The 12,919-nt window shown below is 41.4% G+C and overlaps 1 protein-coding gene across 1 annotated transcript in view; it reads left to right on the top strand.

The window, feature by feature from the left end:
- PTPRB (protein tyrosine phosphatase, receptor type, B) overlaps positions 1–10,298 on the top strand; it is a 109,558-nt gene extending 99,260 nt beyond the window's left edge. Inside the window, exons 33-34 of the mRNA XM_005866112.2 lie at positions 4,543–4,663; positions 6,537–10,298. Coding sequence (XP_005866174.1) covers positions 4,543–4,663; positions 6,537–6,559 — 144 coding nt within the window. The 3' untranslated portion in view covers positions 6,560–10,298. The remainder of the gene's footprint in view (positions 1–4,542; positions 4,664–6,536) is intronic.
- Positions 10,299–12,919: the final 2,621 nt, after the last annotated feature.

Here is a 12,919-nt window from a genome sequence, read left to right as displayed (position 1 = left end):
ATACACACACTAGAGGCCTGTTGCATGAAGAGATTCGTGCAGCAGGCCTTCCTTTCCCTGGCTGCTGGCACCGGTTTGCCTCCGGCACCTGGGGCCCAGGCCTTCGCTCTGGCCGAGTTATGGGCGGAGCCGGCCCCAGAAGTGTCTGGCTTCGCTGCTCCGCCGGCCCTGGGGCCATGAGGCCTTGCTACTCCGCCGGCCCCGGAAACGTCAGGCCTCGCTGCTCTGTCCGCCCCGGGCCCATCAGGCTTCGCTCCACCGCTTGGAGCCTACGTATGCAAATTAACTGCCATCTTTGTTGGCAGTTAATTTGCATATCTCGCTGATTAGCCAATGGGGGGCATAGCAAAGGTACGGTCAATTACCATGTTTGTCTATTATTAGATAGGATTTTTGTCTATTAAATGAATGAACAAATATTTCACAATTACATTGCTAAAACGTCCGTGCCAATGTTTCATTATTAGTTTGTCACTTCTGCAAACTCAAGCCGATACTTAATCTGTAATCTTAAGAAAGGAGGTTATCACCTTTAAAGTTGTCTCAAAGGGTGTGTGTGTGTGTGTGTGTGTGTGTGTGTGTGTGTGTGTGTGTTCAGACTCCCTGGTTATTGTTAGAGGCCTCTGGGGTCATGTGTCCCTTCCACACACCTGCCCAGAGCTCTGAGCACTCCCTATCATAAATATCACAGGGGTACCATGATGTGCAAAGCTTGCCCTCCTTCTCTTAGACATAACTCCTTTTCCCAGTCTGTTCTCCTGCCTCTCTGAGGATTTTGTGGCTCTCGTTCCTCAGGGTACCTCTTCACGGCTTGATTTTTCTGAGGTTCTGTCCTCAAGTTGCTGCTCTTCTGCCTCTACCTTTATTCTTTGTGATGGCCCCCACTCCCATACACGCCCATGTTTCCCAAATCTCATTCTCCTTTCCCAGCATTCCCCTAAGCACCTGGCTGCCAGACAGGTCCTCCTGGAAGCCTTCCAGTCATCTTGACTCAAACAACTTGTCACCTGTCTTTCAAAACACAAACCGCAGTGATAACAACGAAAGCACTGCTGCTCTCGCTCCTTTCGGTTTCAGGTGACAGTGTTTCCGTCCCCCTTGCCCTCCATCTGATTGCCTAAGCCCGGGGTCTGACTTCTTTTCCCACAGTTCTCGCATTCAGACAGCCACCGAGGCCTGTCAATTCTGCCAGCATCTTTCTCCCTGTCCTAGTCTCTCACCCACTGCCCCTGCCCTTGCCCAGCCTTTCCCAACCCTCACTGGGCATATTGCAGTGGTTTCCCAGTGAGTCTGCTGTCTCCAGCGACAGCTCCTCATCACCACTGCCACCAACCACATTCTCTAACTAACTCACTCTTGTAACTCCTGGCACAGAAATCTTCGAAAGCTCTCCATCACTTGTAAAATGAAGTTCAAACTCTCATCCGTGTGTCCAGGCCTCTTTGTAACCTGGCCCCAGCTTACTTCTCCATGTTCCTGTCATAACACCACCCACCCCCATGGTTTTAGGGTTGTTCCCCTCCCTGGGCCAGGATGAACTTTGATTCCTCTGTTCATGATGAAATCAGCATTGCAGGAAGTGGGAATTTTCTCTTTCCCTTATTTTTCCCCCAATAGCAAATGAAATCCCAAACAAATCCAGATATTATCTGCCTGGCTTTAGGACTCTGCTGAGGTGGGCTGCTCCTACAGCCTCCGAGCCTGGGCCCAGCCTGGCAGGCTGGCTTGGCTCTAGCAGTGAGTGCGGTATGTGTACCTTCATGCTCTTTACATCATTTGAAATGTCCTACTTCTTTGCTCAAAATCTTAACAGATGTCACCTTTTCTCTCTAGCTTGATACTTGCCATCCCCCAGAAGTGAATCTGATCACTTCTTCTTATGTATAAAGCTTTACATACAATCCTGACTTATGTTTATCACCTTATAGGTATTTGTTCACATATCTCAGGGGACTTGATAATGTAGGTCTGGTATAATCATCAGGACAATTCAAAGACACAAAACCAGATAATATCTGGATTTGTTTGGGATTTCATTTGCTATGGGGGGGGAAAAAGGAGAGAGAAAATTCCCACTTCCTGCAATGCTTATTTGCCCCTCTGCTCAACTCTGCACTCATGAACCGTGAAAAGGCCTTATGTATAATTCTATAAAAATTATCTAATATTACAACTTTTGGCAAAATGGAGTGGATCTGAGGCTTCACCAGTTAGCTAAACAGAGCAAAAAATTATCTTTTGATTGAGGTTCATATATTAGACTTTGTCTACTTTTTGTGAATGAAGCACATTAACAACCTGAAGGTTTCAGTCGTAATCATTTTTCAAGGACATTCTATTGGGAAAAGAATTTATATTTAAGACAAGGCAAAGTAATGAATATTAACTGGTCTCAAAGCCCATGGTGGATCATTGTTGAAGAATTTATTAATAAGGCATCACATAGAGGTATTAGAGCTCATTCACCACTGAATGCTCAGGTCCCAAAGTAATTTAATATCTGAGGAGAATTAAAATGTGAATCATGCTCTGGATGGGAGGAAGCAGACAGGTGTCTGTCATAATTTGGTGGGTTGTTTTCAAGACGGCCAAAAAGAGACTGCCTATGCTAACAACTGTTTTCAGGGTAGTGCCCTCCTGGAATTTTCAAGATCAAGGTGGTATAAAATCCTCATGACAAGTGAGCAAGTTTTGTGAGCAGAAAGGCAAAGAATAGTTAATATTAATGCAGGCCTCATTTATGATTGTTTTGTGTCTTTGAATTGTCCTAATGATTATACCAGACCTACATTATGAAGTCCCCTGAGTAGCTGACCAAGATAACTTCCAATCAAGAGCAGTGCCTAGTGCCAACCCATACAAATAAATACTTGTTCGCCTTTAAAGATAGTTGGTGAGGGAAGATCTTATAGTTTTACTTGGTGTCTCAACCTATGAAACACTGTAAGGCTGACCACTTCGATCATGGGGTCCATCTAGTTGACAGCAACACAAAGTCGTGTCCCCTGAAATGGAGTATAACCATTTGTATGCCATAAGCATCTATCGTGGCGTGTGGGATGGTTTGCGTTTTGGACACGTGGCAGTTAACTGGATAATGGTAGAGGATGTTAGCTGTAGAGGAGACCTTTGCCTCCTTGTTTGACAGATGGAGAAACTGAGATCCCGAGAAGCCTCACGATTTAGCCTCGGCCAGGTGCATGCAGACTAGGAGCCCAGCATCCCTGACGTGGTGTTGTGCTCTCTTCCTGACCTCCTCTTTCCCTGGAGCAGTTGCTATGTCATTAAGGGAGCCCAAGGCCAAGTGCTAAGTTTACATGGACATACATTCCCTTATTAGAAAGCTCAGTTGGTGGTAAGGAATGGGGCCGATTGCACAAGTTTAGCTGCCTGTGACTGATCTCCTATGACAGTGATGGCGAACCTTTTGAGCTCGGCGTGTCAGCATTTTGAAAAACCCTAACTTAACTCTGGTGCCGTGTCACATATAGAAATTTTTTGATATTTGCAACCATAGTACAAAGACTTCTTATATTTTTGATATTTATTTTATATATTTAAATGCCATTTAACAAAGAAAAATCAACCAAAATAATGAGTTCGCGTGTCACCTCTGACACGCGTGTCATAGGTTCGCCATCACTGTCCTATGAGGTCTTCATGGTGTTTTTATAGTCACCAAACACTGACTCATCTATATTTGTTTCTGTTTTTGAAGTAGTTAGCTCTCAGATAGTTGACAGGTGCGGCTATCCCTACTGTGTAACCCTTTGTAGTTCTCTGCCGTCAGCCAACGTCTTTGAGATTCTTCCATGAGCCTGACTCAAATGCTGAGAGAATCAAGACAGATAAGACACTAAACTTGCCCTCAAAGAACTGATAGTCCCATTGGTGTCTATTGTATACCTTTCCTTTTTCTCACTATACTCCCAAAAGAAAGGAAATAAAACAGCAGAATACACAGTGACATGCTTTTGTCATTCAATAATATAATGAAACTAGGATTCATCTAAGAAAACTGGTATGGTGAAAAGAACATGAAGTTTGAGGCCAATTCAGGATCAAATCCTAGGGTTCCATTTCTTAGCTTTGTGACCTTGGAGAAGTTACTTAACTTCTCTGAGTCTTCATTCATATGGATGATTATATCTACTTCACAAGGTTGTCAAAATATGAAATAATGTATGTAAAATGTATAGCACGATGTTTGGCATTAATTCATCTATTTAATAAATATTTGTGAAGAATATACCATGTGCCAGAGATAGTAGTTGGCCTCCATAAAACATATTCTATAAATATGTATTGTATGCATTTAAGAAAAAGGAATGAACACCACCTCTCTGCCCATTATCATCATTCTCATCTTAGTGGTAATAGAATGCTGTCACTCTTCTATGTAGTAGAGACCACTAGTGAAGTGGTGATCAAGAAATTTGCTAATCTTACAGGATCTCAGTGCTGTTCTTGTTATGTGATAATCTCTCATCTTTTTGATACTGAGGACTTGCCTTTCTCTGATATGTTTTCTACTTTTCACAGTGTCAGTATGTCTACCTACATCAGTGTGTAAGAGATGTCCTCAGAGCAAGGAAGCTACGGAGCGAACAGGAAAACCCCTTGTTTCCAATCTACGAAAATGTGAATCCAGAGTATCACAGAGGTAGGACCTTACTTCACTAACTTACAGGTTCATTTATCAAGATATAATTGATCCGGAAACCATTGAAGACTTAAAGCTCTTCCAACATGCACCATCTATGTCTTCCTCTACCCAAAGGCCAGAGGGAAGGCCCTCCCAGAGGGCAGCAGGGGAGAGAGGCGGAGTGGGGAGGGGACTCCCACAGGTCACACTGATGCCACTGCTCGCTCTTCCTACCTGGCCTGGGGTGCCCTCTATTAAAGACTCTGCTTAACATTTCTAAGTGCTAAGGATCACTGCTGGGGAGGATGCTTTGAAATCACAACTGGGAGTTCAAATTGTAAAATCCCTTTGGAGAAAAACTTGCCCATATGTATCAAAGTTCTTAATATGTTCTTATCTTGTCAGCCGGTATCTCTACTTCCATCCTAAGTACCGACAAATTTATGCATGAAGCTTTTCATAGTTAAAACTGTGAGTGAAAAAAACTAAATGTTTAATAATGGAGGACTAAGTATACCATGGTACATTCACTGAACAGAATACAATTCAGTCTTAAAAAAGCTATATTTTTGAAGATATAATAACATGGATATTTGTTTAAGTAAGAAAAGCAGAATTTAAAAGAAATGTAAACAACACATAGTGGGGGGAGGGGAGACTGGAAAGAAATATACCACGATAGTAAAATAAATTTCTCTGAGCAATAAAATAATATATGGTTTTCTTTCACTTTATGGTTTTTTAAACTTTCTAGAACAAGCATGTAACATTGTTTTCAATAAAAAATTCAGTAAGAAAAATATATAAACTTTATAAGGCACTGCTTTGGTCAGACAATACTTACTTGACAAATGAAGGGTCTACATGCCTCTTCCCACTCCAGACCATCATTAAAGCTTCATTCAGCACATGGAATCATTGCATTCGTGATTTGTTGCCACCTAACAAATTAGCCCAAACATTTATTATCTCACAGTTTCTGTAGATCAGGAATTTGGTAGGGGCTGAACAAAGTGGTTCTGGCCCAGGGTCTCTCATGAGGTTGCAGTCAAGACATTGGCCATGTCTACCAGCCTCTGGAGGGTGGGGGTTGGGGGGAAGGGAGCAGGGCTGGAGGCTCACTCACAGAGCTGGTGGCAGAGGTCTCAGGTCCTTGCCACAGGGACAGCGTCTACACATCAGACCTTTTTAAAAAAAACAAAAACATTATTTCAGAGCTATTTTATCTCCATTTCTAAATGATCTTCAATTTTGTTTTGTTCTCTGCACTCTCTGCACCCACCCATTAGCCAGTATGTGAAATCCTTGGTTGGTAAACTGTAAAGCACAAATACAAGAGAGAACTGCTATTTAAAGGAGTCCTTTGTAACCAGATAATCCTTTTGTATTGTAAATAATTACCCCCTAATTTATCTGTATAGTAAATTAAGGTTTTTGCATGTCAGGTTCTTTAAGAAGCTCCAGGAAGGAGGGAGCTGGGAGGTCCCTTTGTCTTGTTTTGACTTGCTCAAGAGTCTTTTTTTAGAGTAATCCTGGGTGCTCCTGAAGGAAGCTGAGGATGCTACAGTTACCAGGCATCTGAATGTTAGGATTCAGGTCCTAGCTCTAGGATAAATAACATTAACAAGCTGTGTAACCCTCAGGTATTCTTCCTCTCTAGGCCTGTGGGCGCATCTGTGAAACCACAGGGCTTGGCCCAGAATCACTAGTCCTTTCCAATTCGAGATGGTTCTGAATGGAATGACCAGGCCCCCACAGGGCTCGTCTCACCTTAAACTATATTGAGTTTTAGTCACTTTCACTGGTCTTTCCCATTTGTAATTTTCAGAAGCAGAACAGCAACTGTGACGTGCCCTGCTACCAACGCTAATTACAGTGTCCTTCCTTTCAGATGCGGGCTATCCTAGGCACTGAGGATGCACCCGAAGCTATCCTGGAGAAAAGCTATTCACTGTGTGATTTTTTTTCTTAACTCGCTTCATGCCCTACAGAGGTGCCAACTATTTCTATTGATACTATGTATAATTTATTAATCTGGAGAATTTTAAAGAATTTATGTAATTTAAAAGTAACAGATATTATTGTACATAGCTGTATTTTGTAGTTTCTTCTGTAAATATGTATTTTTCATAATGTTTAATATTAAGCTTTATATAATACTATTTTCCACACCAAAGTGTCCATGGGTTGTTCTACATAAACTAATCCAACCTGTATGACAGGACTGCTGTAAACGGGTGTGGACGTGGCTGCAGAAGCGATCCCCTGGGCCCTGGTTTTTGGCAGTTTTGATATTTACTGAACAGGAGAAAGGATGGGCTGGGGAGAGCATATAGCATGCTGGCTTTGCTGCATTGCTGTCCTATGAATCTTGGGATCCAAAGATGATCCAAATGCTATTTGGACAAATAGGACAGTCAAAAAAAGGACTGGGCAGAGGGGGAAGGGATTAAGTAGCACCGAAGCCGAAGGCGATGGCTGTGCCTAAAGTGGATTCTCTCACCCCTTTCTCCTGCCAGAGGTTCAAGCCAAAGTAGTCAGCTCAGGGGCTGCAGTGCAAGGCCGGGCTGCAGTGTGGAGGGCTGTGGTAGAGAAGGGTGTGGAGAGAAGTGATGAATTCTTACATCAAGAGGAATGCCACCTGGATCCCTGCCTGTACACATAATCAAACTGAGAGCACCATCCGTAGTGATAGGGGGTTGTTCACTGCGCCACAGTGTGGAGCGTGGACACGCGTGCCCTTACCGTCACGGATGTGTTGGTCGACCTGCACACACTGGTCTTTGTCTGCATTCCTGGAAAAGTCAAAATTATGCCGGTCATACTTGGTTTCCCCATCAAAAGAAGATTGTAGTGGCAGATTATACTCCTGATCAAAGGACCTAATATCAATATTTTTACGGAAATGCCCATAAATATCACATACAGTTAATTTTTGTAAAAAGACTCAGTGATGCTTAGTATAAAATTTTCCAAAAGACTCTTAGTAAGTCATTGAGGTCCAAATATTACATAGTCACCTTAAGTTGTTTTTCATATAAAAGACACTACCTACTCTCCCAAGTGGATCTTCCAAACCTGTGCCTGTTTTGACTCCGCTAGATTTCAGTGAGTCGGAAGGCGGGCCTGGCCCTCTTCCATGTGCAGCCGAGGAGCCTCCTGGGAGAACCGGGAAGCACCTGTGTAGGATCCTCAGGGCTGCCTGAGGACGGGCCAGGAGTGGTGGCCTTTTCCTCACTGCAGATTTCTTTGTAATAAACTGAAGAATTAGAGAGCAAGCTTGTTGATCTCACGGCTTCATTTGCAAAGAGAACACCTCTTTTCAAAGTGTGTATTTTTGCTACCTACCATATAGTTCCATAAGTACTCAAATGGGTGCAACTGGTATAGTAATTGAAAATCATTACATGTATCCAAAATAGTTACTTATAGCTAGGCAAGTCCACACCTAAGCCAGAGAAGTTTCCAGGGCTATTTGAGATGCATGAAAACAGGGGGAAACTTTGTCAGAATGAAGATGATAATAGGAGGGTTCCACATTTCCACAGTTTCCTTGTGCTCAGCGCCTTCGTGAATGACAGTGTGAGGCTTTGATTCTGTTTCAGGGAACTGACTAGATTTTCTAAAAGTGAAAAGGAACAACCTATATGTAAGTGTGGCAGGGAGGAAATGGAAGTCAGAGATTTGGGAGATGTAGTGTCTACTAGGAATAGCTTCCCCTGCATTGAAAGGTAAACACAACAAAAATAATCCGCAGCATTTTAGACTAATGTTGCTCAGCACAAAGCACACCAATACAGGGAAAGACAAATTCCGCTTGGCTTTTCATTCATCTAGGAAACTTTTAGTAAGTACCTGCAGCCTGCTAGGCAGTGTCCTAGAAACTACACGTTTCTACTGACATAAGGAATGCAGCACAATAACAGAGTTAGGTTGCTGTTACATTTTCAGTGAAGCTCGAAAGGGCCTCAAGGAGGCAGCGAGGTGGCCACGCCAGTCCACAGCAGTGGGCAGCCTTCCCCAGGCCACACTGGCCAGTGCTGATGCTGCGTCCATAGCAAACACCGGATCTAGAAAAGGGAGCAATTAACTGCACAAACCAAAAATTGAAACCACAAAAAACTACACATCTGTGGCAGCCAATCACACCCGCATACCTGGTGTGTCTGGGGTGGAATCGGAGTCGTGGAAATGGACACGACAAGGGAAAACTGTATGTTCTTTTGGTCTAATCTAGGAAATATTTATTCTTACCCTCCACCCATCTAATTTTAAATCTCCTTAGCAACAATTATTTCCCTAACTTCCCTCTCACCGCCACCAAAGACTAAATACGTAATCTAGTTGGTCTAGTTATTAAATTTAGGAGGGAGAAAAAAAAGGTTTCCTTGACATTCAGCTCAACTGGATGTATTTTAATTCAATCCCTTCCCGTGTTCTGCCTTGGTAAACACTCCGTTTCCTGTCCTGGTGGGCATCCTGTCTGTGCACCTGTGTGGCACACTTTAATCATCATCTTCAAAGTGTTCTGACTTATCCAACCTTGGGAGAGGCCCTTCTTGCATCTTAATCATTATTTACCCAAGTTCTTTATAATTAACTCCTTTAATCTCTACTCATTAAGTCAATTTTGTATCATCATTCTGTTGTTCTCTGGATAGCAGCCAGTTTTCAGCTCTTGAATCTGATTTTTCAAAGGCACATTTCCCTGTCTGGGCCTACACACATGGGTCCTTCGTGATTTGCCATCCCTGAACGATTATGGGGTCCTCTTTTTCACTCACTACCTGCCTGCCCACTTCTCCTTTAGAATACCTTTGCTTTCCCAGTCGAATGTGATTTTATTTTCTGTTCATTTTATCTCCTTACACTCATTAGCATTTTGTAGTCTTCTCAGGCTCCATCTCATAGAAGAGACGACCATGACTACACTTTTCAATACTAAAATGACCACAGCACACAGACATTTTGGAGACAGTTTTGTTTGGGAGGGTCTTTAGTTAATTTTATTATGTCTTGGAAGAAAACCCAAAAGGACGTGTGAAAATAATGTAAAACTACTAAGCAGTTGTCCAGCAATACAGAAACAGACCTCACATGTTACACTTCACAGTCTGATTCTCTTGCCTTAGCGTCTCAGGAAGCAGTTTCTTATATTAAACATTCCTCTTACCTTTTGCAAGAAAATGACCGGCCATCTATTAACTTTGCATTCAGTTGGCTTTCTGGGCCTTTGAGGTCAGAATCCTGAAACCATAACCTGCCAGATGTGTCTGACAGCAAGTAGTAGGATCCAAGCTCCAACTCTGGAGTCCTCCAGACTGAAGTTCACACACATGAGCCAGACCAATTGACCTGGTGAACAACAGATAATAAGCTGCTTGTTCGAGGTAGCAGTTCAAGGACTTTCCAGGTTCCTTTTCATTGAGGAAAGAAAGTAATTGGTCAGAGTGACAAGAAGGAATGGTTGCTCCTCCTCCAGGTGGCTGTGAGCAAACCCTCAACCCTACCTCAGTTCTGAAGAGTGGAACCGACTGCAGCCCAAATGTCCTAAGTTTCTGAGTATTTTAACCGAAAATCTGTAAACGATGACTGCTGAAAGCAAATGAAATGCTGCAAGGAAAGGGAAATATTAGAAAAGGAGATCTAACCAGACATCATCAGGAAGGGAAAATGGCAGTGTATCCAGCATCCAGACTGTTCTTTAGAAATGTCATGTTTCTATTAGCACCTATTATCCTTTGGGGAATTAAATCACTTTGATGACGTTGGTCAGATGATTCAGCTCAGCAATTTTCAACCGTTTTCATCTCAAGGCACACATAAACTAATTACTAAAATTCTGCGGCACACCAAAAAATATTTTTTGCCAATCTGACAAAAAAAAAAGTATAATTTTGATTCATTCACATTGGATGGCTATTGTGTTGGCTGCTGTCATTTTATAATCTAAGGGATACAAGAGTAGGTATTGTGTGTTTTAAAAATTTTGTGGCGTATCAGTGCGCCTCTGCACTCCAGTTGAAAATCACTGATTTAGCTGATGAAGCAATTGAACCGATTTCTTTGGTTTTGTAGTTTGACCAGGTGTTTAACTAAATTGACTGATTTTGGAATTCTGAACATAGATTCTTGTAGTGGATGAGGTCTTTGAAACTGGCCGTTTTAGTCAAAATGCAGGGTATCATTTGATGCAGCCATGATAATACAAAAATCTGTTCTATTCTAAAAATATTTCTAGCAATGGAAATATTTCTGACTAAAGAATACTCTTTACTTGTAGGGGAGCTCCCTTGAAATAAATGTATGCAATATAATAAAGCATTTTGTTTTTTTAAAGAGGTTGTCTATATAGATAGATTCATAAAATAAGGAAATTGTTGGTGAATGTTCCTAAAATCGAAGTTTAGGGAATGGAAATAAATCTATTAACAAATTTACCAAAGATTATTTTTATAGCCTATATTGCCTCTGTACATGATCTTATATTTGACACCTAAAGATGTTGTGCAAAACTGTGAATAATGTCTGACAAATGTAATGTGTCCTTTCTAGAATATGCACAAGAAAGGTTAGTTGTGGCTGTTTTCTGCCTTAAGTAATTTCTTTTAAGAAATACTATTTTTACCCTAAGCGTTAGCTTTCTGTTATGTTTGAGATGTATTTTAATAGCAGAATAAGTAGATAAGCATCCCAGTAAGAAAGGAGCATAGGCAATTGTGGCTTTAGGCGTTTATCATAGAGTTGAACAGTATTCCATTTGCAAGTGGGGGAGTCTGCATGGCCTTGGTGAAATTTCCTAGTCTCAGCTACACTGACAGCCAGGTGCACAATGTTCTTATCTGAAGAGTTCTTGATCTCTGCTCTCTCAGTGGGACTTACCAGGCTTATAAATTCTACAAGGACAAAGTCTTTAACCTCTTCTCTCCTCCCATCTTGTAGAAATTAGTGAACGGCTTAGAGATATTCAACATACACTTTTTGAGTGGAAATTGCTCCTGGCCCAAGACTTTGGATGTGAAGTAGTCAGTGTCTAATAACACGATTGTCCATGGAGGTTCATCTGACTGTTCCTCGACTTGTGTGAAGCCTTAACAAATAATGTAAATAAATCCAGCAACTGAGCTTATGTTCTATAATAGAGCACTTTTATATTTTTAATATCCTGTATTCTCTCTCTGCAAATCTGGTTATTTAAAATGGCAATAGATGGATTCTATTTTTTCATACTATAGTACCTCCCTTACAGTGTTGTGTTTCTAACCAACTCTGTTTGAGCAAAGAACTTCATTACCCTTTCTATTTAAATTATGTATTTGCTTAATATATTTTCATATTTGTAACCATGGTCAAAAATTCTGTATGGTATTTTATACACCTTCTCAGTAGCACAGGAATAAAACTGCTGTTTGTTCAAGGAAAGTGTCCTGTCTTCTATTCACCTATTTCTCATTTATCAGTTTCTGTCATCCTTCTGCTCAGGAGAAAGGTCAGAAGTGACTGCTTTTACATGGGGAAATTTTTCTAAGCCATTATCATAAAGAGCATGGCTGTCTTAACCTTAATTCCTGAGTGCGGAGTTGGTTACCCAGGGTATTATGTGCATAGGACAGACTCTCAAGTTAACTGTCTCCAGCTAAATTCTTGTGTTTAGTTCTTTAGTTTGTTAGCAACCGAAGTGTCACCTATTACCCACAGTGTTGGTGTATTCCCAGAGGCGCTGCCCCAGCCGGATCTCCGTGCGCCCTTCACTGACACTCCATGCGTTAGCGGGCAGTGTGATATCCAGTGAGGCGCTGCTGTGTCTATTTCCAGAATTATTATTTTGCCCTTTTGCCTTTCTCATATTTCAGTTGAAAGAACAATGTCTTCCACACCTTCAGTATTTCATTTTTCTACAACTTACAGAAATCTTCATTTTTTAAAACTGTACAATAATAGAATTACATGTTAAATCAAAGCAATCCTATTCAACACAGTTTCTGAATTCAAAGAATTAGGTTAACAAAAGAATTTGACTTATGAGGCTAGACTTTTTCTACCCAAAGTAACTGTTTATTTCATTAATTTTCCTCTTAAAGAAAAAGAGAATATTGCAATTTGAAGTAATCACTTAGTAATTTTGCTGATACATCCATCACAACCATAAAATGTTAGAGCTGGAAGGGCCACTGTGGGGATGAACAATGAAGAAAACCAAAACCCAAGTTTTAAAGTGATTTAGCAAAATAGGACAGTGATAGAATTTAAGTGGGTCTTCCTATTACTCATAGG

The sequence above is a fragment of the Myotis brandtii genome, unplaced genomic scaffold (assembly GCF_000412655.1).
Source record: "Myotis brandtii unplaced genomic scaffold, ASM41265v1 scaffold2204, whole genome shotgun sequence".
In the NCBI taxonomy this organism is placed as follows: domain Eukaryota; kingdom Metazoa; phylum Chordata; class Mammalia; order Chiroptera; family Vespertilionidae; genus Myotis; species Myotis brandtii.
The sequence above is the reverse complement of the archived record's forward strand: the minus strand, read 5'-3'. Positions and strand labels throughout refer to the sequence as shown.